At 44.7% G+C, this 24125-nt stretch overlaps 2 protein-coding genes across 2 annotated transcripts in view; one reads left to right on the plus strand and one right to left on the minus strand.

Moving 5' to 3' along the window:
* The window catches only part of colec12 (collectin sub-family member 12), a 214465-nt gene extending 211547 nt beyond the window's left edge, over window positions 1-2918 (minus strand). Inside the window, exon 1 of the mRNA XM_069921713.1 lies at window positions 2568-2918. The gene's annotated coding sequence lies outside the window, so the exon portion shown is untranslated. The remainder of the gene's footprint in view (window positions 1-2567) is intronic.
* Window positions 2679-24125, plus strand: part of tyms (thymidylate synthetase) — a 37351-nt gene continuing 15904 nt past the window's right edge. Inside the window, exons 1-5 of the mRNA XM_069921721.1 lie at window positions 2679-3022; window positions 16788-16861; window positions 21021-21195; window positions 21304-21405; window positions 22313-22488. Of these exons, the coding sequence (XP_069777822.1) occupies window positions 2887-3022; window positions 16788-16861; window positions 21021-21195; window positions 21304-21405; window positions 22313-22488 (663 nt within the window). The 5' untranslated portion in view covers window positions 2679-2886. The remainder of the gene's footprint in view (window positions 3023-16787; window positions 16862-21020; window positions 21196-21303; window positions 21406-22312; window positions 22489-24125) is intronic.

The raw sequence follows: 24125 nt of genomic DNA on the forward strand, positions 1-24125 counted from the left end.
AGCTGATTAAAAGAAGAGTTGTCCTTTTTTTTTTCTAATGTTTTTTTTAAAAAAGGGATATTAAATAATGATGATGTTAGTTTAAGATGAAGTGAGAGTTGGGGGAGAGAACTGGATAGGCACTATTTCCTGAAAGTCATCTGCTACGTGTGAGTTATCTCACACCCATTTTTTTTTGGGAGTTACCGCATTGCGCGGTTTAGACGGGAGGGGGTATTTTTAACCTCCTACCTGTTTTTTTTTCCTTTTTTTTGTATTATTAGATTAAAGAGTGAAGGGTTTTTTTTTGTTTAAATATAAAAAAAAGCATAAGAAAGTATTTGATTGTTTAAAAAACTAAAAATTGATGTGGTTTTTTTTGTAAAGTTTATTCAGTAGATAAGGAATATCTGAAATTTAAATGTGAATGGGATGGATAAGTTTTTTTTAATATATTTTTTTCTTTAACTTTAAGGTGAAAGGAGTGGTAATTCTGGTGTATATTATTTTGCTATTTTAGTTATAGAACGAAGGGAATAATGGTGAAAGTTATAAATTGAATTGTGCAATTTTTAATGAGGCTTGAATTTTGTTTGTGGTTTATGCTCCATTTGTTGAAGATATAGATTTCGTGGTAGATGTGTTTTTATTATTCGGATATCTCAATTTTAACGTAATGATTGGGGATATTTAAATGTGGTATTGGAGCTTTTATTGGATAACTATTTAAGAGTAAAAGGGAAAAATGGTGGAAGAGTACTAAAATTGAATTGTACAATGCTTAATGAGGTTTGAATTTTGTTTTAAGATGGTGGTTTATGTGACTAATATGATGATAGATGTGAAGTTAGTTGATATTTGGTGAAGGTTTATCTCTATAGAGAAAGTTTTTTTTTCATCTTTTTTTTCATGCTACAATTTTTTTTAATAATTGATTGTTTAAGAATTTTTGATAGATAATGTTACTAACTTTACTAATTTTTTATATTAAGTTTGAGTTAAATATATGTTTCATCTTAACTTCGTTTGTTAAATATATGCATTTAAGTTTGATTTAAATATGTTTTTTAAGTCTGATATCTTAGTATTAATTACTTTTCTTTTTGTTAGTATTTTAATCGGTTATGTTTTTTTTTGTAAGTGGGTTTTTTTTCTCACATATATTATTAACTTTATTAATTCTTCACTCTTTATTTTGGGGGGAAGGGGGGGTTGGACTAATTTGAGTTGGGTTATTAACGTGTAATAATTATTGGGGATGGTATAGTTTATTTAGATTACTGATATTGTATTGTAATTTTATTATTTTATTCTTAATATTTTTTAATGTAATCCAAAATGTTATTCATGTTATAAAATCTTAAATAAAGTTTAAAAAAATAGCAACTACAGACTCCAATGGTGATCAAAAAGTTAGAAGTCAAGCTCTCTTATACCTGCAATTAAACATACCTAAGTAATCACAAACACCTGTGAAGCCAAATGTCGCAAAAATAATGGTGCCCAGAAATGAGGGGTCTAAGTATAAACAGTAATTTCTATATGGTCAAACCAAAATGTATTCAAGTAACCCTGAATAAAATCTGGAAGGTGCACTTTAATTACATGATTTGTTTGATTACACAATTAAAACTGTGGATCACTGGGGCAAATAAAGGCAAAAAGTGTCTGTCCCAAACATTATGGAGGGATCTGTATGTACTGTCGGATAATAAACTTGAATTCCCTACCACTGTAGCTCTGCCCTCCAATACTGCAGAGCTACCCATGATCTTGGTTATCCATGAGCCCTTACCACCAACAGCATCCAAAGCATTTTGTTTGTTTTTAAGGGAGGTGGGTGCAGATTGTGCTTGGGTCCAGATTTTGGCATCTGCAGCGTGTTTTGTGTCTCCGTTTGACAAATGAAGATGGGAGAGGTAGATCTGCGAGTCCTGAGGGGAGATGACCACGGGGGGATGGGATGAACAGCAAGTACTGGAAAAGGTTAAGGAAATGGGAACAGGTGGAAACAATGATAAGAGATGGAAACAGGGGATGCCTGAATGCAGAAAATTCGATGTTCACACTGTTAGGTATAGGCTACCCAGATGGAAAACCATGAGTTTCTCTTGCCACATGACCTGCTGGGTGTTTCCACAACACATTTTCAGTTTTGTTCAATATGTGGAGGACTGAGAATTTTTTTTAAAATTTTCCCTCTTTCCTGAATGCTGGGGGGGGGAAGGGGGGGGAAAGGGGGGAGAGGGGGGGAAGGGGGGGGAAGGGGGAGGGGGGGGAGGGGGGGGAGGGGGGGGGAGGGGGGGGGAGGGGGGGGGAGGGGGGGGAGGGGGGGGGGAGGGGGGGAGGGGGGGAGGGGGGGGAGGGGGGGGGGGAGGGGGGGAGGGGGGGAGGGGGGGGGAGGGGGGGGAAGGGGGGGGGGTTATAGCGTTAAAATATGTTGAGAATGGCTTATTGATTTCATAGGTTTAGTCACCCTGCATCCAAGTACAGTATTTATAGGCACTTTCTGGTGGCCAAAATACCCCGACGTGAAGCTGTCCGGAGGCCACCTGAATGTGGAGGACCCGGCCAGGAGGAGCACTTACCTCACCCTCCTCCCGTCGGTATAATCTCCGAGAATCCCCCCCTTTGCACCTGAAGGCAGCAGTGGATCCACGGGAGCCGGCGTTCCCGGACGCGGCTCTCCTTCAGCCGGCGCGTTCAGGTGAACCCCGCCCCACACCCACCACCTCGGCACGAGCGCGGCGTCACGAGGCGCGTGCACGGGGGTGGCGAGCTCACCCGGCCCGAGGAGAGAGGCGTGGCCAGCCGATCGGAGCCCGCCAAAAGCCGGCGGAAGAGGCGCGCGCCTGGTGATTGCAGAGAGCGGGGCGCGCCTGTCGCAGGGCCAGCACCGGGGCAGGCATGCAAGAGCTGAATGATGAGCACCAGTACTTGCGGCACGTTCGCTATATTCTGGAAAAAGGCGTCCAGAAAGGAGACCGGACCGGCACTGGCACAATGTCCGTGTTTGGCCTGCAGGCCCGGTACAATCTGAGGGGTAAGTCGACTTTTGGGAAAGCAGGTCATAAAGAAACAGACCGACGAGCCTGTATAACAGTGACAAATATCGTCTTCCCTTTGCTACGAGAAGGAAAGCTGGTGTGAAACTTTGGATTTATAAATGGAGTGTGAAAGAACTGTCATGTCCCGTGTCACGGATTTCACTGGGTCCAACGTGGGCTTGGTGGGGGGGGGGGGGGGGGGTGGTGGGGAAGAGAGGAATCGGCGCCAAATGCACAGTTTGCAAATTTCTGTAGAGAATAAGTGGTGAAACAGTCACTGATGTTCTCTCGCACTCCTTCAATGGGAAAAGAAGTGAAACACAAAAGTCTGCAGACACCAGTTGCCCCAATAATACTCAAAGACTGAGGGGAAATGATAGGCTTTATTACACAAGAGACTGCTGGCCCAGGTGAAGGCTAGGGTCATGAGGAGAGGAAGGGGGTCACATGGAGAGGATGTCATGGGTTGGGGGGGGCGGGCCAGCCTGTACATACAACCATATTACATTCACCCCCCTGTTTCTATAAGGTTATAAACCTGAGAAGAAAAAAAAACGGGGGTGGGGTGGGGGGAGGGGGGTGGGGTGGGGGAGGGGTGGGGTGGGGGGGGAGGGGGGTGGGGGGGGAGGGGGGTGGGGGTGGGGTGGGGGGGGAGGGGGGTGGGGGAGGGGTGGGGGGGGAGGGGGGTGGGGTGGGGGAGGGGTGGGGGGGGGGTGGGGGGGGTGGGGGGGGGGTGGGGGGGGGTGGGGTGGGGTGGGGGTGGGGGGGTGAGAAGGCTCCTTCAGACGAGAGATTTAGTCGCACGGGCAAGGTCCTATCCGGGCAGGGAATGGCAAAGGAGAATTCAGCCACCGCAGTCAGGAAGTAGGCGTTCCTATCGGAGGTTGGAAGGGGGCCCTTGAAATCGACACTGAGTCGTTCAAAGGGACGTGCGGCTTGCACTCAGCGTCGATCTGGCAGCGTCTGGTGGTGGACCAGACCTCCTCAATGGAGTACGGGAGGTTCTGAGTCTTCAAAAAGTGGTACAGCCTCAGGACTCTGGGGTGACACAGAGGATGACGGTCAAGATGCGCACTAGCGAGAGGAGTCACGTGATGGAGTAGTGGCCGGACGGTGAACTCCAGCCCTCTCCAGAAAAGTCGGGAAAAACAAAGGAAAACACAAAGGCACAGAAATAAAAGTTACAGAAAAGTGAGTATAAAGGTGGAAAGAAGATGGCGACAAAAAAAAAATCGAAAGCAACGGTAAGAAGAGAGGAAGAGAAGACAAAGGAGGAAAAAGGTGAAGGCCTTACCTGTCCGAAGAGGCCCGCTGCGGAGAGAGAAACCTGCTCCCTCAGGTCGGTAAATAATGGACTACAAAAATGGCTCGCAGAGCCGAGTAAAAGTGCGCAACCGCGCATGCGCGATGCGAATGAGAAAAAACACACCGACGGGAGGGGGGACCAGCTGGGGAGTCGATCTCCACAGCCGGCAACGACAGCTGCAGAACACCTGTAGCAAGAAGAGACCACAGAAGACAATAGAAACAAGAAAGAAGAGGAGGAAAGGGCACCAAAGAAACAACAGATTGTCAACCCAGAGGAAGAAGAAGAGGAAGAGTACAGTGAAATAGAAGAAGAAAAGAAAGGCAAGGTAAAGGATATACTTGCTCTTATTAAAGGATACATGGAGCCATTTAAAGAATGGCAAACACAGGAATTTAAAGATTTAAGAAAAAGAATAAACAACACAGAAGAGAAAATAAATAAAATGGAGATGACCTTAACAGAAATGGGAAAGAAAATGGACAAGATGGAAGCGCGGGCAGTAGCAGCAGAAATGGAGGTAGAAAACTTAAAAAAGAAATTGGAGAAATCTAATAAAAAAACTAAAGAGACACAAGAACTACTAGCTCAAAAAATAGATACAATGGAAAACCATAACAGAATAAATAACATAAAGATAGTGGGCCTTAAGGAAGATGAAGAAGGCAAGAATATGAGGGAGTTTATAAAAGAATGGATCCCTAAGACCCTAGGATGTCCAGAACTACAGCAAGAAATGGAAATAGAAAGGGCACATAGAGTATTGGCCTCTAAACCACAACCACAACAAAAACCAAGATCAATTGTAGTAAAATTCCTAAGATATACTACAAGAGAAAAGGTACTGGAGAAGACAATGGAAAAAGTAAGAGAGGGCAACAAACCACTGGAGTATAAAGGGCAAAAAATCTTCATTTATCCAGATATAAGTTTTGAACTCCTAAAGAAGAGAAAAGAGTTCAATACAGCAAAGGCGATTTTATGGAAGAAAGGGTATAAATTTATACTAAAGCATCCAGCGGTATTGAAAATATTTATTCCAGGACAACAAAACAGACTATTCTCGGATCCAGAAGAAGCACGAAAATTTGCAGAACAATTACAAAAATAGACTGAGGGAGGAAGACGGGTAATGAGAGTAAAAATGATCACGATTGATATGTATGCGGGTAAAGAGGTATAAGAGTGAATAGAGACAATGAGCATACATGAATGTATCTGTACTTAGAGGAAAATATAGATAGTATAGACAAGAATTAATAAGGGAAGGTAATGGAATAGAGAGAATAAGGAGGGAATTAAAAGAGTGACCTTTGTGACATATGAAAAGTGAAATCTTTTCTGGGGGAGGCGGGGTGGGGGGAAATAGCGGTCACTGCAAAATCAGTTGACGCTTGCGAGTGGATTCGCAAATCCAAATGGAGAGGGGAGATGTGGTTGTCCGACAAGGGATAAAGGACAACTCAGGAGGTGAAGGGGAGATTGGGGATAAATAAGATAGAAATAGGAGAATAAGGAAAATGTTGGATGTTGTAGGAATGTTGTCTTATAAAGAGTTGAAAATAAGAAAACAGAAATGGAAAAGGAGGAAAGGTAATGATGGAAAAACAGAAAGAGAAGATAAACAAAATATAAAAGGGCTACGCTGAACTATATGTCTTTAAATATTAATGGAATACATAACCAAATTAAAAGGAAGAAACTACTAAATTTAAATGAATAAATGTATTCCATTAGAAAAAATAACAGATAGGTTAAGAAATAATATTGAAATATTCGAGCAAGTATAGGAGCCTTACATTAAATACAATAGCGAAAACCTACCGGGGACAAACAGTACCTAAGTTGATGGAAGGAGAAGGAAAGAAAAGAATGGACTCAGTAGAATTCCTGGTGTAATTTTGTTGAATGACAACATTGTCTGACTGGCTTAATGCAACCTAGATTGTATACCTAAAATGGATGAGGGGGGGGTGGGGGGGTGGTTTGGGAGGAAAGGGGAGGGGGAGAAAAAGTCACTGTACATGTGTGAAAAAGAAATAGTGTATATCATGGCTAATGTGATTTATGGTGTGAAAAATAAAAAAATTAAAAAAAAAAGATGCGCACTAGCGCACGTTCCCCCGGGATAAGGCGTCTGGGGGGGAAAAATCGTTGATTTTGCCCGGCCGGTGCAAGATATCGTAGTTATAGGTGAATAACTCGATCCTCCACTTAAGAATCTTGCCGCTGTTTTGTATTAAACATGAGGGCCACTGCCTTCTGGTCTGTCAGCAGGGTAAATCTTTTGCTAGCCAGGTAGTGTTGCCAGTGGCGCACTGCCTCAATGATTGCATGTGCCTCCTTCTTGACGGGGGAATGCCGTACTTCAGGACTGTGCGGGAGAAAAACTCCACCAGCCTGCCTGGTTAAGTGTGGCGGCCAGTGTGAAGTCGGAGGCATCGCTCTCCACCTGGAAGGGGATGGATTCGTCCACAACGTTCATCGTGACCTTTGTGATGCCTCCTCGGATCTGATGAAATGCAGCCTGGATTTCCGCCGATCACGGGAAGGTTGTGGACTTGATCAGGGGGTGGGCTTTATCGGTGTAATTGGGCACCCATTGTGTGTAGTAAGAAAACAGCCCCAGGCACCTCTTCAGCACCTTCAGGGTGTTTGGGACTGGGAGCTCCATGAGCTTTGGGTCCAGGGCAATGTCACAACGTATCCAAGGAGGTCCAGAGGTCTGGATTAAACATTCACCACCTTGTTGTACGTCGGTACTTGGCCATATGCAAGAACTTGGCGAGGTTAGCGTTGTGGTCCTGCTGGTTGTGGCCGCAAATGGTGACATTATCAAGATATGGGAACGTTGCCGTCAGCTTGTGCTCCCCCACCATCCGGTCCATAACCCTCTGAAAAGCAGAGACACCATTAATCACACCAAAAGGCACCCGCAGGAAGTGGAATAGTTTTCCGTCGGCCTCGATTCGATCACTCGGATGAAGGGGGAGTTGATGGTAAGCCGACTTGAGGTAAATGGACGAAAAAACTCTGTATTGCGTGACCTTATTGACTAAGTCGGCTATCTGGAGTAGCGGGTATATGTCCAACTGGGTGAAGCGGTTGATGGTTTGACTATAGTCGATCACCATCTGGGGCTTGCCCGGCCCTCTGACCATGAGGACTTGCACCCTCCAGGGATTGGTGCTAGGGGCTATGATCCCCTCCGTCAGGAATTGCTGAACCTCAGCCCCGATGAACTGCATATCCTCTGTGCTATAGCGCCTACTCTTGGTGGCGATTGGTTTGCAGTCCAGGGTGAAGTTCGCGAATAATGACAGAGGGACCACCTGCAGGATGGTGCCGGAGATTGGGTGCTTGGTTGGGGAGTGGGGGTTGTGAACAGTCAGTGGTGGTTGGGGGTCCCCAAATGCCATTGTCACACTCCTGAACTGACTCTGGAAGTCAAGTCCAGGTGGATTGGCATGCAGAGCTGGGGCATAATTAACAATACAAAATCATTGTAACATTCTCCCCCCCCCCCCCCAACTGTTAGAGATGCTACACAGTACCCCCGGATACGTTTGTTGGTACTTCACCGCCATCGATATCGATCCAGTCATCGGCCTAATGGGAAGGGAAAGTCTATGGACCACATCGGGATGGACAAAACTTTCGGTATTGCCACTGTCACTGTCAAAGAGGCAGTTCGTCTTGTGCCCATTCACCTCAATTTGCATCATGGAGTTCATGATCAGGTGGGGGCTGGCTTGATCCAGGGTGATTGATACCAATACAAGCATCTTGTCATTGTTGGTGGGGAGGCCTTCCCAAGATGGCCACCTCTATATTGACCACGCTGCCCTCGTTGGAGAAGGAGGAAGTGGAGTCTTCATAGGGATAGACCGCGCTGTAGAGGTTGGGAGCAGGTAAGATGGCACCGGAAGCTCCTCGGGCACATGCCGAGCAGCTCCTGGACAGAGTTCTGGACCTGCAAACCTTCTGGTAATGGCCCTTCCCCGCAGCCTGAGCAGGTGGCTCCTTTCGTGGGGCAGAGGTGTCTCGAGGGCCTAGCCTGCCCACAGAAGTTGCATCGTGGCGATGCTGGCATCACCGCTGTAGTGGTCGGGTCTGTAACCCCCGACGCTGAGTCCCAGGATGGCAGCCCTCATGGCGCTGGGCCGAGTCTAGAGTCCTGACCAGGTTGATTGTCTTTTTTAGCAGGAGTTGAACCTCTTCGAGGAGATACTGTTGGATATAGTCCGACCTATAGACTGGGTGTAGATCAGTGGGATTAGGCAGAAAAATGGTTTGGCACAGACTTGAAGGGCCAAATGGCCTGTTTCTGTGCTGTAATGTTCTATGGTTCAACCCCGACACACAAGCGTCCCGGATCAGGCTTTCCACGCACTGGGTCAACAATATTGTGGCCATGGGGTTCCCCAATCTTTTCCCAGAGTGACCAAGAATCGGATGAACTCCTCAGCGGACTCACCAGGCTGTTGCTTTCTGGACGTCAGTAGGTAACGGGAGTAAATTTCGTTCACCCTTGGCTTGTAAAGCGTCTGTAGTTCAGCCATGGCCTCGACGTAGGTTGTGCTGGTCTGGATGGCCTGATAGGCCTTCTGGCCGACTCGTGCCTGTAGGATCTTTAATTTCTTTTTGTCGGAATCGACCACTTTAGCGGCATCGTCGAGGAAATTATTAAAGCAATTCACCCGGGACTTGGGGGTCTACTTCTAGCCATTCGGGGCGCTGCAACTTCTCCATTACAGGAGACCTTCAAAAATCTACTATTTTTGGTACACAAGACAACCAATCTTTTTCTCATAGTTTTGCTATTATCTGATTCCACCTGCATTGAATTTACCCATCGTTATTGAATGAAGATCTACCGCAAGAGTCTCAAGCTTGCGGCCCGCGGGCCAACTGCGGCCCTTGTGATGATAGTTTGTGGCCCCGCCTTAATATGAAAGTTTAATGTTAATATGGCCCGCGAGTTTGTTATGATTGGCACTTTTCAGTGTTTTGTGTGGAGCTGAACGAACCTACCAATCACGGTGGGGTATATTGCTCTCGGGGGCGGGACATCGGCTGGGCTTATTGCGAATATAAGCATATTTGTGTGCATTTTCTATTTGTCATTATATGCACGCGGCACATGCACAATTTCCGCGGCCGCTCCCGCTTCACGAGCTTCGCCGTGTGAACTTCAATAAGTCCAAGTACAGGTCCAGACTTCTGACGAGCATCTTCAAGCCCTACTGAGGGTCTCAACTGCCTCCTCGGCTATGCGAGAGGAAGCGCTGCCAGATCCCTAGCAGTAAGAAGTAGGCAGAAGAAATCATGTTCATAACAGTTTATGTTCCATTCATGTTCAGAAAGTTAAAGGTTAAAGAACTGTTAATACAGACATTTGAATCTGAATAATAATAATTACATTTCTCCAGTCAGCAACTATATGTGGCTTCTTCAGTCTTCTATATCTGCTGTATTATTATTATTTTCATTATTATTATTTTCATTTTATTTATTTATTACTGATTGATTTTATTTTTTTTCTTATGAATTGTTAATTTATTTTTTCATCTTATTTTGTGTTTTTAAAAAAAAAATAAAAAATAAAGACATTTGATAACATTGGAATGTTTTTGTAAGAGCTTTTCTTGTGGAAAACCTGATGCGGCCCAGCCTCACCCAGACTCTACCTCCAGTGGTCCCCGGGTAAATTGAGTTTGAGACCCCTGATCTACCGGGACCAATGCCTGAAGAGGGCGCACAAAATCTGAATCGGTGCGGACTCGAAACGCCAACATGGCCTGTTTCCACTATGGTTATATAGTGTAATAAATCATTGGGTGCTACCAGTTGCCCCAATAATACACAAAGACTGACAGGCTTTATTACACTAGAGATTGCTGGCCTGGGTTAAGGCTAGGGAAATGAGGAGAGGAAGAGGGGGCCCGACCTTTATGGCCTGGGTCACATGGGAGGAGTCTAGGTGAGGATGTCATCAGGAGGGTGGGCCAGCCTGTACATACAACCATATCATTACACACCTCCATATATAACCATATAACCACTTACAGCACAGAACAGTAAAAACAATGCTGGGGAAACTCAGCACGAATAATTCTGACGCAAAATCCACAGACTGTACAAAAGGCTTTAATTAGCTTAAACTTGTACATACCAGGTCTCAGTGTACTGCTGGCTCCACATGTCTGACCTCAAAGTGGCCGGCTTGAGTCTATATGGGCCAGTGATTGATAGCAGGCAGGTGGAGCCAGCCTCCAGGTTGCCTACCTGCAGGTACAGTGGCTGCCCTCTGCATTAGGCTGGTAGGAGTGTGGCCAGTGTATAACCAATGTTTCATGCTTGAGCCCTTTATCAAGAGCAGGAGGAATTACAATGGGGAGCAGTGAGAAAATCCATAAAACTCCCTCAGAGAGCAAAGGAAAATTTCCTTAGGGTGGCATTCTTTGAAGAGAATTTACAGTAGAAAGGAGTAAAACATGAAAGTTACAGATGCGGTGAGTGAAGTAAAAACAAAATGCTGGAGAAACTCAGCAGGTCAAACTTTTGCTCGATTACAAGGCCTGTTCCGTGTTTTACTTTGTAGTATCCAGACCAACAGGCTCAACTAGAAAGTATAATATGGTTGATTGTGCACCCTATGCCTTGCTGGTTTAGGGTTTGGAATTTATCACTGCAAGGCATTATGCATAAGTGATTATGAAGAGACGTAGGTTTAGTGAACATTTTTACAGATGTGTTGTGGAAAATGTGCTGACTGGCCGCATCACGGTCTGGTATGGGAACACCAACACCTCTGAGCGTAAAGCCCTCCAAAAGGTAGTGGACACTGCCCAGGACATTATCGGCAAATCCCTCCCCTGTGATCTGGCTCTCAGCAAGTTCTTGATTTCAATGTTTATCTAGGACTTCTGGTTGGGGAAAATGCTGAACGATTTTGTGTGGATACACTCTCCACCAGCTGTTTTGATAAAGTCTGTGACAGCTCTGGTGTAATTGTCAGATCCTCAGCTGGTTCCTTGAACATCTTCCAATGTGTTGACCTGAGGAAGTCCTGTAACTGTTCTTCAGCCTCCTGTGACCACCTAGCTGTCCTCATCTCTGGAATCTCTCTAGAGTCTGTCTGTATGAAGGCAGAAGGAGCACAGCCAGGTGACTTGCTAAAATGCAATCCCAGGAAAGAACAGTAGGCCTTCTTGGTGTAGCAGTGATTGAGTGTGCTGGGACCTCTGGTACAGCATGCTGCATGCTGGTAGTAGTTAGGCAGGTTAGGCAGGATTTCTTAACACAGGCTTGGTTAAAGTCTCTGACTAAGATATGTTATGTGTCAGGGTGGGCCATTCCTTGTTTACTGACCACATCATGCAGCTCTGCAAGTGTCTGTCTGAAATCGGCATTGGGAGGGATATAAATTTCATGGTAATATGTCAACAATAAATTAAGAATTTTGAGGTAAAACTTCTGGGCTTGAAGACCAATTGTAGAAACAGCAATCTATTTCAAAGCCACTTAGAGACCAAATTCTAAGTTGGCTCCTCAAAACTCTGCTACTATTCAATAACATCGTATTTGATCTAAGGTTAGCTACAAATGTAATTTCCTAATCTTGACTCAAATAGAGATTAAAAATCTATGTCCATCTTATGATATGGCCTCCAGGATGGAAACACTTTTAAAGCAGACATGCAAGAAGATTTTTTTTAAAAAATGTGCTTCCTAATATTTTGAACCAGTATTCCTTATTTCCTTGGTTCTCGGATCCCATATGAAAGAAAATGTCCTCTTTGCATGCACTGTCAAGATCCCTCAAAATATTGCTTCAATAAGTCCATTGTGCTTAAAATTACTCAAACCTTCAGGTTTCACAACACTTTTGGGACATTTTCATGGTTCATTTGTATTAAGCTGCTCTCATCTAGTTTCACTAAACCTTTTTATCTTCTTTTTTCTTTGGCTTGGCTTCGCGGACGAAGATTTATGGAGGGGGTAAATGTCCACATCAGCTGCAGGCTCGTTTGTGGCAGACAAGTCTGATGCGGGCAGGCAGACATGGTTGCAGGGGAAAATTGGTTGGTTGGGGTTGGGTGTTGGGGTTTTTCCTCCTTTGCCTTTTGTCAGTGAGGTGGGCTATCTAACTACTTAATCCCACCCTCCCCCCCCAATACTAAGCGCAAGTGTGTGTAATGTATATTATTTGATACCTGAAGCACAGAGAGCATCATTCTCTCGGACACAGTACAGTGCTTCTCTCTTGCGGTGACTCTGGAAAGTGTAAAGTTGCCTTGGCCTCCAAATCCCACTTGGTCAAGATCCATGACAGCTGTACCATGACATTAAGTACAAAAATTTTAAACTTTTGCCACAGCTCTGTGCACCAGTCATACTGGGACTGGGGGACTGGACTTTCACTGCCAACTCTGGATTGTCCAGATGTAGTTTGATGAGCCCCACTCCCCCTCACAGTCCACAACTATCAATTTTTAAAACACTTGACCTCCCCTCCGAACATGACCTGTGACCTGTCCACTCTCTGATCCCCCACTGGCACTCCGTTCAAGAACTTCAATCCCGACTGCAAGCCTGCACCACCAAGAGCAGGTGGTAGAGTCCCAGGGACAGACCCTTCATTAAAATAGAAGTTAAATGACTTCTTGCTGAAGAAATCATAGAACCCAGCACCAGCCCCTGGAGGGCACAGGTGGTAGTGGTTAAGAGCAGATAGAAACACCACATGGTCATAGATTATAGTCAGACTGTAAACCAATTTACCCAACTGGATGCCTATCCCCTCCCTTACATCGTCGACATGGCGAATGAGATCGCCCAGTACCGGGTCTTCTCAACCATTGATCTTATCCGGTTACCACCAACTCCCAATTCGCCCGGAGGACAAGCCCATACACTACCTTCAAGGTAGATGGCTACCTCTATCACTTCCACCTGGTCCCTTTCAGGGTCACCAATGAGGTCTCCGTCTTCCAGATGGAGATGGACCGGATAGTGGATGACTGTAGGCTAAAGATCCTGTTTCTTTATCTGGACAATGTGACCATCTGTGGCTATGACCAGCAGGATCATGATGCTAAAATCTACAGAAATTTCTCAGAACGGCCAAATTCTCACCCTTGCAAACAACCAAAAGAAGTGCATGCTCAGCACTTCACTGCTGGCCATCTACAGTTGCGTGGTGGAGAATGACATAATCGGGCCTGACCCTGACCATATGTGTCCTTTCCTGGAACTCCCATTGCACCCGACGAGCCCGCTGGCGACACCACTCCAGCGACCCCAATCCCGGCACCACGGCGGTCACGCCGGATGGTCAGACCCCCTGACCGCTACAGTCCTTAACCTACCCCTTCCTTTCATTCTCCCTTGTTTTTTTTTCCAGGGTCAATTCTCCAAGAAGGGGTGAATGTGATAGTACAGATCTATCACCAATGTATATAGTGTATATAGTTACAGTATCTAGACTGTGCTTACAGCGATTGGCTGAGAGCTAAGCCACGCCTACTGTCTGGGCCTTAAAGGGTTGTGTCTCTAGCCAGGTCGGATCATTCCAGACTGGTCGGCCACCTGTGAAGAGCTCCTGTTTTTTTGCTAATAAAAGCCTTGGTTTGGATCAACAAGTCTTTGATTCTTTCGACGAGCTCTACAACCTCAAGGCCCTGAAAAGGTGCTTGGGGTTCTTTTCCTATTATGTCCAATGGGCCCCTAATTATGCAGACAAAGCCTGCTCACTGGTGAAAACAAGCACCTTGTGTTGCAAACCCCCCCACCCCCAGTCGGCAAAAGCCCAAATGGTGTTCACAAACATCGAGGGCAATGTTGCCTGGGTGTGATGCATGCTCTGGATGTATCCATCCAATTCCAGGTGGAGAGTGATGCGTCCGACTTTGGGCCCTGAACTCTGGCACTCTGCCATTGAGAAGGAGGCTCTGGCTACTAGCTAGCAAACCGTTTACCCTGCTGACTAACCAAGGTGCAGTCGCTTTTATGTTCAATAACAAATAGCAGGGAAAAATTGAGAACGACAAGATCCTAAGGTGGTTGTATGCAAGGGTGAGAATTTTGGCCGTTCAAAGAAATTTCTGTAGATTTTAGCGTCATGATCCTGCTGGTCATAGCCACAGATGGTCACATTGTCCAGATAGAGAAACAGGACCTTTAGCCTACAGTCGTCCACTCCATCTCCATCTGGAAGACGGAGACCCCATTGGTGACCCTGAAAGGAACCAGGTGGAAGTGATAGAGGTAGCCATCTACCTTGAAGGCAGTGTACAACCATGAGATCATGTTCCAGCATGGGAAGCTCAACGAGCCTCCCGATGACCTGTCTTGGGGGACATGCGTCAACATGCAGTTGGACCAGCTCCAAGCTATCCACAACAGCCTCTGCTATCCCAGGGTCACCAGACTCACAACCTCCCTTACTCGGTTGAGGATATTGGGGAACTGACCCGGAGCTGGCCAGTTGCTGAACCCCAATTCTACTGGCCAGACAAAATTCACCTGATTAAAGCCCTTTCGATCACCTGAGTATGGACTTCAAGGGCCCCTCTCCTCCACCAACTGGAACGCATACTTTCTCAACATTATCGATGAATACTCGCGCTTCCCTTTTGCCAACCCTGCCCAGACATGACCACGTCCACAGTCATAAAGTCACTATACAACCTATTCACTCTTTTCAGATACCCCCACTCTATCCAATAGCGACTGGGGATTCATGTTTATGAGTGAGGAGCTGAGCCAGTACCTGCTGGCCAAGGGCATAGCCACGAGCAGGACCACGAGCTACAATCCCCGAGGCAATGACCAGATAGAAAGGGAGAACGCCACTGTTTGGAAGGCAATCCTCCTAGCTCTCAGGTTGAAAGACCTGCCTGCCTCCCAGTGGGAAGAGGTCCTCCCTCAGGTGCTCCATGGTACCAGGTCCCTCCTTTGTACCATTGCTACTGCATGAAAGCCTCTTTTGCTTCCCCAGGAAGTCCGTGTTGGGAACCATTCTACTGTCCTGGCTGATGACCCCCCCCTCCCCCACCCCCGGCTGGGTCGAGAAGATCCATCTTCTCCATGCAAAACCTCCACTATGCTTTCATGGAGACTTGCCAGGATGCGGGGTGGGGTGCAAGATGCGGTTTCCATCCAGGATCTGGTGCATGCAGGGGACCTCTCAACCGACCAATCATTATCCTTTCTCCCCCTCGCCCCCCTCACACTTGTATGAACACCAGGATTTGGGGCGGGGTGGGGGGGAAGACAAGACACTGTTTCCGTCCAGATCCTGGCGCATGCAGGGAACCCCTCGACTAACCAATCAGTATTCTTCCCTCTTTCCTCCCCCCCCCCCCACATTGACCACCTGGTCCCATTATTTGCACCGGGGCCCTACCCCAACCACAGACTGAGCAACGCCATGCTCCAAGTAACCTTCCTCAGCCACCGGAGAACTGGCCCATCGTGCAAAACACCATCCAGGTGCCAGCAGCTGAGCCACAGCAGGCACTGTGACGGTCACAACGATGGACAAGACCATTGGACAGACTGAACCTTTAATGGACATTATCCACTTCACCCTGCCAGACTCTGTTTTAAAAGAAGGGATGAACGCCTAAAGAAATCTCTTGGTGCCTGCCACATTGACCACCGCCAGTGGGCTGATATCGCCTCAAACCGTGCATCTTGGCGCCTCACAGTTTGGCGGGCAGCAACCTCCTTTGAAGAAGACCGCAGAGTCCACCTCACTGACAAAAGGCAAAGGAGGAAAAACCCAACACCCAACCCCAACCAACCAATTTTCCCCTGCAGCCGCTGCAACCGTGTCTGCCTGTCCCGCATCGGACTTGTCAGCCACAAACGAGCCTGCAGCTGACGTGGACTTTTTACCCCCCCCAAAAATCTTCGTCAGTGAAGCCAAGCCAAAGAATGAATGTACTTTATGGCTGGCCCGCCCTTGCACCCGTGACTCCTCCCCTCAAAACCTGTTCCGCCCAAACCCCTCTCTCAGTACTTGCCTTGGAACTGGGCCAGCAACATGTGAGACGTACTGATGTTTTATGGTGAATAAAGCCTTCTAATCAAATCTCAGTCTAATGTGGTTAATCGATAGTGCTACAGGTATATATGCTCAGTAAAATTAGCTATTTTTCTCTTGCTTTTTGCTGTAAATAGTTGATTAAATGAATCATGCACTTAATTTGCTTGAGCATGGATGTGCACTTTATTGGACCTTAAATGTTTGCAGCAGCAATGTTGTGTGCCATCACTGAAGAGTTGGATTTTTTCCTTTTTTTGTAGAACAAGACAGATCCAGATCTCTGCTTATTTGATAATGAGTGATAAAAGAAATGTTTTTGACTTAGTTCAGGTCAGTGAAGCTTTCTCAGGCATTATTCTCAGTGTTCTTTATGAAGTTACCAAATTTTGTCTTTCAGATTCTTTTCCTCTTCTCACGACTAAACGAATATTTTGGAAAGGTATTCTACAAGAGCTGTTGTGGTTCATCAAAGTAAGTCCAAAGATTTATAAACTTTGCAAAAACTTTAGTGGAAAGCATCATCTAGTAAACTTAATTGGTTAGTGTTAGAAACAGAAGTACCTTCACAGAATTTGCTCGAGACAAAAATTGAGAACAAAGAACATTTATTATACAACAATGCAAAGTTGGGTGCTTCCCCTTACCCTGGGAATACACACATACAATGGGGCTCACCCAACTTTTATACAGTTCATTTCAGTAGAGGAATACCCTCCCCCTTGCATTCTTCTGCCTCCTGGAGAGGTTTGGCATTAGGCAAACCTGCCTGCCTACTTGCTGTTTCTGTGCACTTGGAGGACCAGGGGGTATCCTGTTGGTGTTTCATCATGTCATTATCCTCATTGTCCTTATTCACAAACCTGTCTTTGTTCTAATTTACACCTTCCCAACTCTCAGGGCTACAACCTCTTCATATGTAGAACTTGCTAATACTGTCTCTTCTTTCTTTGGCTTGGCTTCGCGGACGAAGATTTATGGAGGGGGTAAAAAGTCCACGTCAGCTGCAGGCTCGTTTGTGGCTGACAAGTCCGATGCGGGACAGGCAGACACGATTGCAGCGGTTGCAAGGGAAAATTGGTTGGTTGGGGTTGGGTGTTGGGTTTTTCCTCCTTTGCCTTTTGTCAGTGAGGTGGGCTCTGCAGTCTTCTTCAAAGGAGGTTGCTGCCCGCCAAACTGTGAGGCGCCAAGATGCACGGTTTGAGGCGTTATCAGCCCACTGGCGGTGGTCAATGTGGCAGGCACCAAGAGATTTCTTTAGGCAGTCCTTGTACCTTTTCTTTGGTGCACCTCTGTCACGGTGGCCAGTGGAGAGCTCGCCATATAACACGATCTTGGGAAGGCGATGGTCCTCCATTCTGGAGACGTGACCCATCCAGCGCAGCTGGATCTTCAGCAGCGTGGACTCAATGCTGTCGACCTCTGCCATCTCGAGTACTTCGACGTTAGGGGTGTAAGCGCTCCAATGGATGTTGAGGATGGAGCGGAGACAACGCTGGTGGAAGCGTTCTAGGAGCCGTAGGTGGTGCCGGTAGAGGACCCATGATTCGGAGCCGAACAGGAGTGTGGGTATGACAACGGCTCTGTATACGCTTATCTTTGTGAGGTTTTTCAGTTGGTTGTTTTTCCAGACTCTTTTGTGTAGTCTTCCAAAGGCGCTATTTGCCTTGGCGAGTCTGTTGTCTATCTCATTGTCGATCCTTGCATCTGATGAAATGGTGCAGCCGAGATAGGTAAACTGGTTGACCGTTTTGAGTTTTGTGTGCCCGATGGAGATGTGGGGGGGCTGGTAGTCATGGTGGGGAGCTGGCTGATGGAGGACCTCAGTTTTCTTCAGGCTGACTTCCAGGCCAAACATTTTGGCAGTTTCCGCAAAGCAGGACGTCAAGCGCTGAAGAGCTGGCTCTGAATGGGCAACTAAAGCGGCATCGTCTGCAAAGAGTAGTTCACGGACAAGTTTCTCTTGTGTCTTGGTGTGAGCTTGCAGGCGCCTCAGATTGAAGAGACTGCCATCCGTGCGGTACCGGATGTAAACAGCGTCTTCATTGTTGGGGTCTTTCTGTCCTACCCTACTGTCTCGGGCTTACTAATTACATATGCAAAACATGCTAATTCTCTCTAGGGCTAGAAGACCCTTATCTTACTCAGACTGACTGCTTCCTACATTCTAATATCCATTTCTTATCCTGTTCATACTGGCTTCATTCATTTACCCATATATCTATATTAATTTCCTCATCTTCATATTTTTATCAGTTTTACTCATCTCTCACAGTTAGGATTATATTTCTGTGTATAAACTGTATTTCTGAACATTTTCTATGTAATTAAAAATGGGTGAAGTTTCATTCTTGGAGAATTTTAAGTTTAAATTGTTTGCAATGCCAATACTTAAGTGAAGAAATAGAGCAAAGTATATATATTTAGTACAGTGTACATGAACATAATTAAATTTGCTTCCAAGCCACAATGGCGATATTGAGAAAAATGGTTAAAAGCTTGGAAAGTGAATTGGGTTTTAAGGAGGTAGAGAAGTGCAGGGAGGAATTTCTAATGCTAATGAGTGTGGACGGGAAATGGTGTTACTGCCAGAGTCCAGAATTGGAAGTATATTGGTGGGGGGGTCTAGGAGAGTGACGGCTGGAAGGGTTGCAAAAGTGGAGAGAGTAAAGACGTGTCATAAGGAGTCGAGAGAGTTGCAGGATGTAAACGGGCCCTTTGGCCCACAATTCAACCACCTTTTTTATACTTTAGTGGTCATGAACCTACCAAGCTACATATCTTTGGCATGAAACCAGAGCACCTGCAGGGAACCCATATAGTTATGGGGAGAACATGCAAAAAAAAAGTACCCAAGTCTGGATTGAACCTGGCTCTCTTTCACAGTTTGGCAGCAACTCTACTAGCTGAATCATTGAATTTTACAACTTTTGATTTTGTCCTGAAGTCAATACAGGTGAGTTTGTGAGTTAGAATTTTGGAGCAGAAATTTTGAATGACTTCAGGTTTATGTACTACTTTCTCTGGAGTTTGCGAAGGTTTAGTTTGTCATTGGAAACCTTGACAAGCTTCTACAGATGTGTAGTGGAAAGTGTGCTGACTGGCCTAGTATGAGGGCATCAAAACCTCCACGTGAAAAATACTGCAAAAGGTAGTGGACTCAGCCTAGTACATCACAAGCAAAACTTTCTCCACCATCGAGAATATCTACATGGAATATAGCCATTGGAGTGCAGCAGCAGTTATCAGGGATCCACACAACCTGGGACATACTCTATTCTCTGACATGCTCTGTTCTCTCTGCTGCCATCAGGAAGGACGTACAGGTACCACCAAGTTGTTAATGCTCAACTATCAGATACCTGAACAATAGACTCATTTAAGGACCTGTATTTTGCTCATTATTTATTACTGTATTTGCACATTCAGTTTGTATACAATTCTTTTTCTTTGAAGAACCTTCCACTGAGCTGTATCTTTAAATAAAAAATTGTTCACATGTTAGCCTAAACGTTATTTGACGTCAAGAACATTATTAAGGCTTGTCATGTTCTAATTTAGGTCCTGATGAGTGAGACCTTTCACCATGTTCATCACTGAATCTTCAGGGGAGACGTCAAAGTGCGAATGCTGAAAATTAATTTTCAATGACATATTGCACTTCATGGTTTTCTATGCTTGAAGCAGACTTAAAATATGACAGGAAATCACAAAAATAGGTTATATCTTTAAAAAAAACAGTACATGATAGGAAAGTTTTAAGGTGATTTTTGTGATCAGAAGCCTGAAATCCATGAAATACACCCAAGGGTATCCAGGAAGCAAAATCTTCATTTTCCACTGTAATTGTCCATTCAGAAATCTGATAGCATAGGGGACAAAGCTGTTTTTGTGCTGCTGGGTTTTCGTCTTCAGGCTCCTGTACCTCCTTCCTGATGGTAATGAAGAGGGCATGGCCTGAATGGTGAGTGTCCTTGAGGATAGATTCAGATTTATTGTCAAAGTACAAACATGACATCACATACCACCACTGAGATTCTTTTTTCCTATGGATGCAGCAGAATTACCACTGATTAGTAGTGCAAAATAAACTACATAGCATAAACATGTAAACAAACAAAGACCTGTAAACTGATAATGAATGTAATCAGACTGCAATACTGAGAGAAAAAAGAAAATGCTCAAGTAAGGGTCCTTAAATGAGTCTCTGATTGAGTTTGTCATTGAATCTGATGGTGGAGGGGTAGCAGGTGTTTTTGAACCTGTTGATGCAAGTCTTATGGCACGTATACTTCTTTCCAGTCAGTGCTGGGTGGTTTGGGTCTTTGATGATTGCTGCTACTCTCTGACCACAGTGTTCCTGAAAGATGTACTCAATAGTGTCCACTACCTTTTTGGAGGGTTTTACGCTCAAGTGTATTGGTGTCCCCGCATCAGAGCATGATCTAGCTGGTCCGCACACTTTCCACCACACTTCTGTAGAAATTTGCCAGGATTTGTGGTGTACCCTCTACATTTGCTGTAGAGGGTCATGTCTGCAGAATGACTGGTCAGTAAGATTTTGGAAAGCTGTGAAATGAGAGTGGTTAATTATTTTATGATAATTATTTTTGCCATTTTGTTTCTCTTTCAGGGTTCTACCAATTCCAAAGAGTTGTCCGCAAAAGGAGTTAAAATTTGGGATGCCAACGGATCTCGAGAATTTTTGGACAAGCAAGGATTCACTTCCCGAGAGGAATGTGACTTGGGTCCAATTTATGGCTTCCAGTGGAGACACTATGGGGCTGAATATAAGGACATGTATACAGGTTGAGTCTTGTACCACATCTTAAAGTACTAATTTGTTTATAGTGAGTGACAAATATGAAACTTGTCTTAATCATCTTTTTTTTCTCCCATTAACTCAATAATTATAGATTATACTGGACAAGGAGTTGATCAGCTTCAGAATGTAATTGATAAAATCAAAAACAACCCAGAGGATCGTAGGATCATAATGTGTGCATGGAACCCTAAAGGTAAACAAAAATTAATTTGGAGGAAGTTTGAACCTCCAAGGGATCAATTAATGAAATGTGTAGCTTAGCTGTGTTTACAAACAGGCTCTTTATCATGGGACTATTTATGGGAAGGCATTGAGATGTCCATATTAATCTGAGCATCTTTTTACTAAGAGAGAATCAGAGCAAATCAAGATTATTTTTTTGTCTTTTGCATTAGAAAAATAAGCTTGGCTGTCTAATAAGACCAGATTTAAGTGTTTTTTTTCCCTTTCTACCCAAATTTCTTGCCATCTCTTGGTCACACTTAAAGAATGAGCACAGATAATCCCTTCAATAGAAGAGTTGAGGCAAAATTGGGGAAACTAGTTTGAAATCATTCACCAAGGCTGGCAGGATAATTGGAAATGATGAATGCATTGATGTTTGTTGCATTCTAATCAGGTTTCTTGAGAGGTGTTAAAAAAACAAAACATTTGTATAAATGTAAAAATATTAAATGGAGGGAATGATAAAACAAAATGCTTTAACTGTTTAAAGGAAATGGTAACTTGCTATTTTCTCATCTGGGTATGTGAACAGGGATGTGTACATAAGAGATTTGCAAAGCAAAGGCAACTGCAGAAGTTAGACATACTGGAAAAAATGATCCAAGAAAAATGAACACATGGATGTACCTCTGGAGAGCCCATAAAGTGGCTGCTTACTGGTTGTCTTGTGCTTAAATAACTGTTCATCTCTGTAGCTTTTGTAAGCATTCAAGTAAGATGGTGCAAAATTAATGTGACAACTGATTGAACATTGAAAATGAGATCCTGAATGGAATTTCAGTGAATATAAGCTTTACACTTTAATTTCAATACATTTAAGATTAATTTTTGATGTAAATAAATTTAGGATTTTTCCTGATTGTTTTTTAATACAGATCTTCCACAAATGGCTCTACCTCCTTGCCATGTTCTTTGTCAGTTCTATGTAGCCAATGGAGAGCTATCTTGTCAGCTATATCAGAGATCAGGAGATATGGGCCTTGGTGTTCCATTCAATATTGCCAGCTATGCATTGCTTACATACATGATTGCTCATATCACTGGATTAAAGGTACTTGGAAATATTTTTTCTATACTAAATATCTTCTTGCTGATTATGACTTTTGAATTGACATCAGTTGTGTAGACAGATATGTAAAAATTCTGAAAACAGCAAATAAGATGTGTAATTGATCACTTTTGTAGTGTTACTGGATGGTAGGGTCTTTGGGGGAATACTCTGCTCTTTGGATCAACTGCTCAACTGAATTTCTGTTTCAACTTCAAATTGCTGTAAATGGGACAATGGCACATATTTAGAGAGTCACTGATTTTTCCATTCATTCTGGTTTTCACAGAAGTTGTACTCGCTGGCAGTGGATCTTTGAGTAAAAATATTGGAGGTGTCAAAGTTGAAAGTACTGGTTATTCTTGTGGTTATGTTGCTGTGATGGCTGGATTTGGCTTTTAGCAGCTAAAAATATTGATAATTCACCTGACTACAATCTTGAGTCAAAATTGCACTGAGTTACATTATCCAGCATTTTGGATCTTTTGCAGCTGTGATCCTATGTTAGTGGCAGAGAAAATACTGGTATCTATGAGGGATTTAATAACAGAAACGTTTAAAGAGTCGTAGAAATATGCAGAGTCAATATTAAATAATTAAAAAAACATGTTTAAGCTGTCAAACCTCTAAGGATGAGTCTAATAGAAAAGGGAGAAACAGTGGACGTGGTGTATGTGGATTTCTAGAAGACATGCCACATAAGAAGATGATTTAAAAGGCTGGAGCACATGGAATAGGGGTTAATATACTGATGTTGATTGACACATGGTTATCGGACAAAAAGCAAATACAGTTTGTACCTCTTTAATCTGGCAACATTGGGATCTGGCCATTGCTGGACCACAGAAAATTCTGGAAAACCAAGCATGTGCAGGCACAGACCCTGTGGTAAGTGCCTACCCTGCCCTGCTGGCTGTTGGTGTGTGCCCGGCCATCAGGAAGTGCATTCCACACCTCGCTCGGTGTCAACGGTGGGATCATGCCGGTTTCTCTCTCACTCGACTACAAGAAGAATTTTTCTCCTGCGCAGTCCCTCCAGATGGAGGATGATTTGTTCCCACATCACTTCCATTTGTTTTGAGGAGGCTGGTGCAGGGCAATGCAGCTTCTGCCACACATTAGGCAGAAGCAGTTTGATGAGATGAGTGTGGGAGCTGTGGGTCGGTGTGCTCCTTTCACTATTTACACACTGTGATGAATGAAGATGGGGTTCTCATTACCATGGGGGTGGCACGGTTGGCATAGTGATTAGCGCATCACCTTTACAGCGCTAGCGATTAGGAGAGGGCTTAAATTTGGCGCTCTTTGTACTAATGGTAGCAGATTCAAAATGTGCCGGACCACGGGAGTTGCCATACCACAGCGCCAGATAATAAAGATCCAACCTGTAGTAAGAATAAGTCCATCCTTAAGTTGGCAAACTGACTCATGGAGAATAGTAGGGATTGGTATGACGAGACCCTCCATCACTTTGGGAATGCTCTTTTAGTACCTTCAGGCAGCAAGTACAGAACGCTTTTTCCAGCAGCTATCAGTCTCTAACCTTCCTATACCATCCCAACTGGTGCATGAGTTCAAGACCATCAAAGATTTGTCTGCATGATTGATTCAAAACATTTTTTGGTGCAATAACCAAATGT

The sequence above is a fragment of the Narcine bancroftii genome, chromosome 2, assembly GCF_036971445.1.
Source record: "Narcine bancroftii isolate sNarBan1 chromosome 2, sNarBan1.hap1, whole genome shotgun sequence".
Taxonomy (NCBI): Eukaryota; Metazoa; Chordata; class Chondrichthyes; order Torpediniformes; family Narcinidae; genus Narcine; species Narcine bancroftii.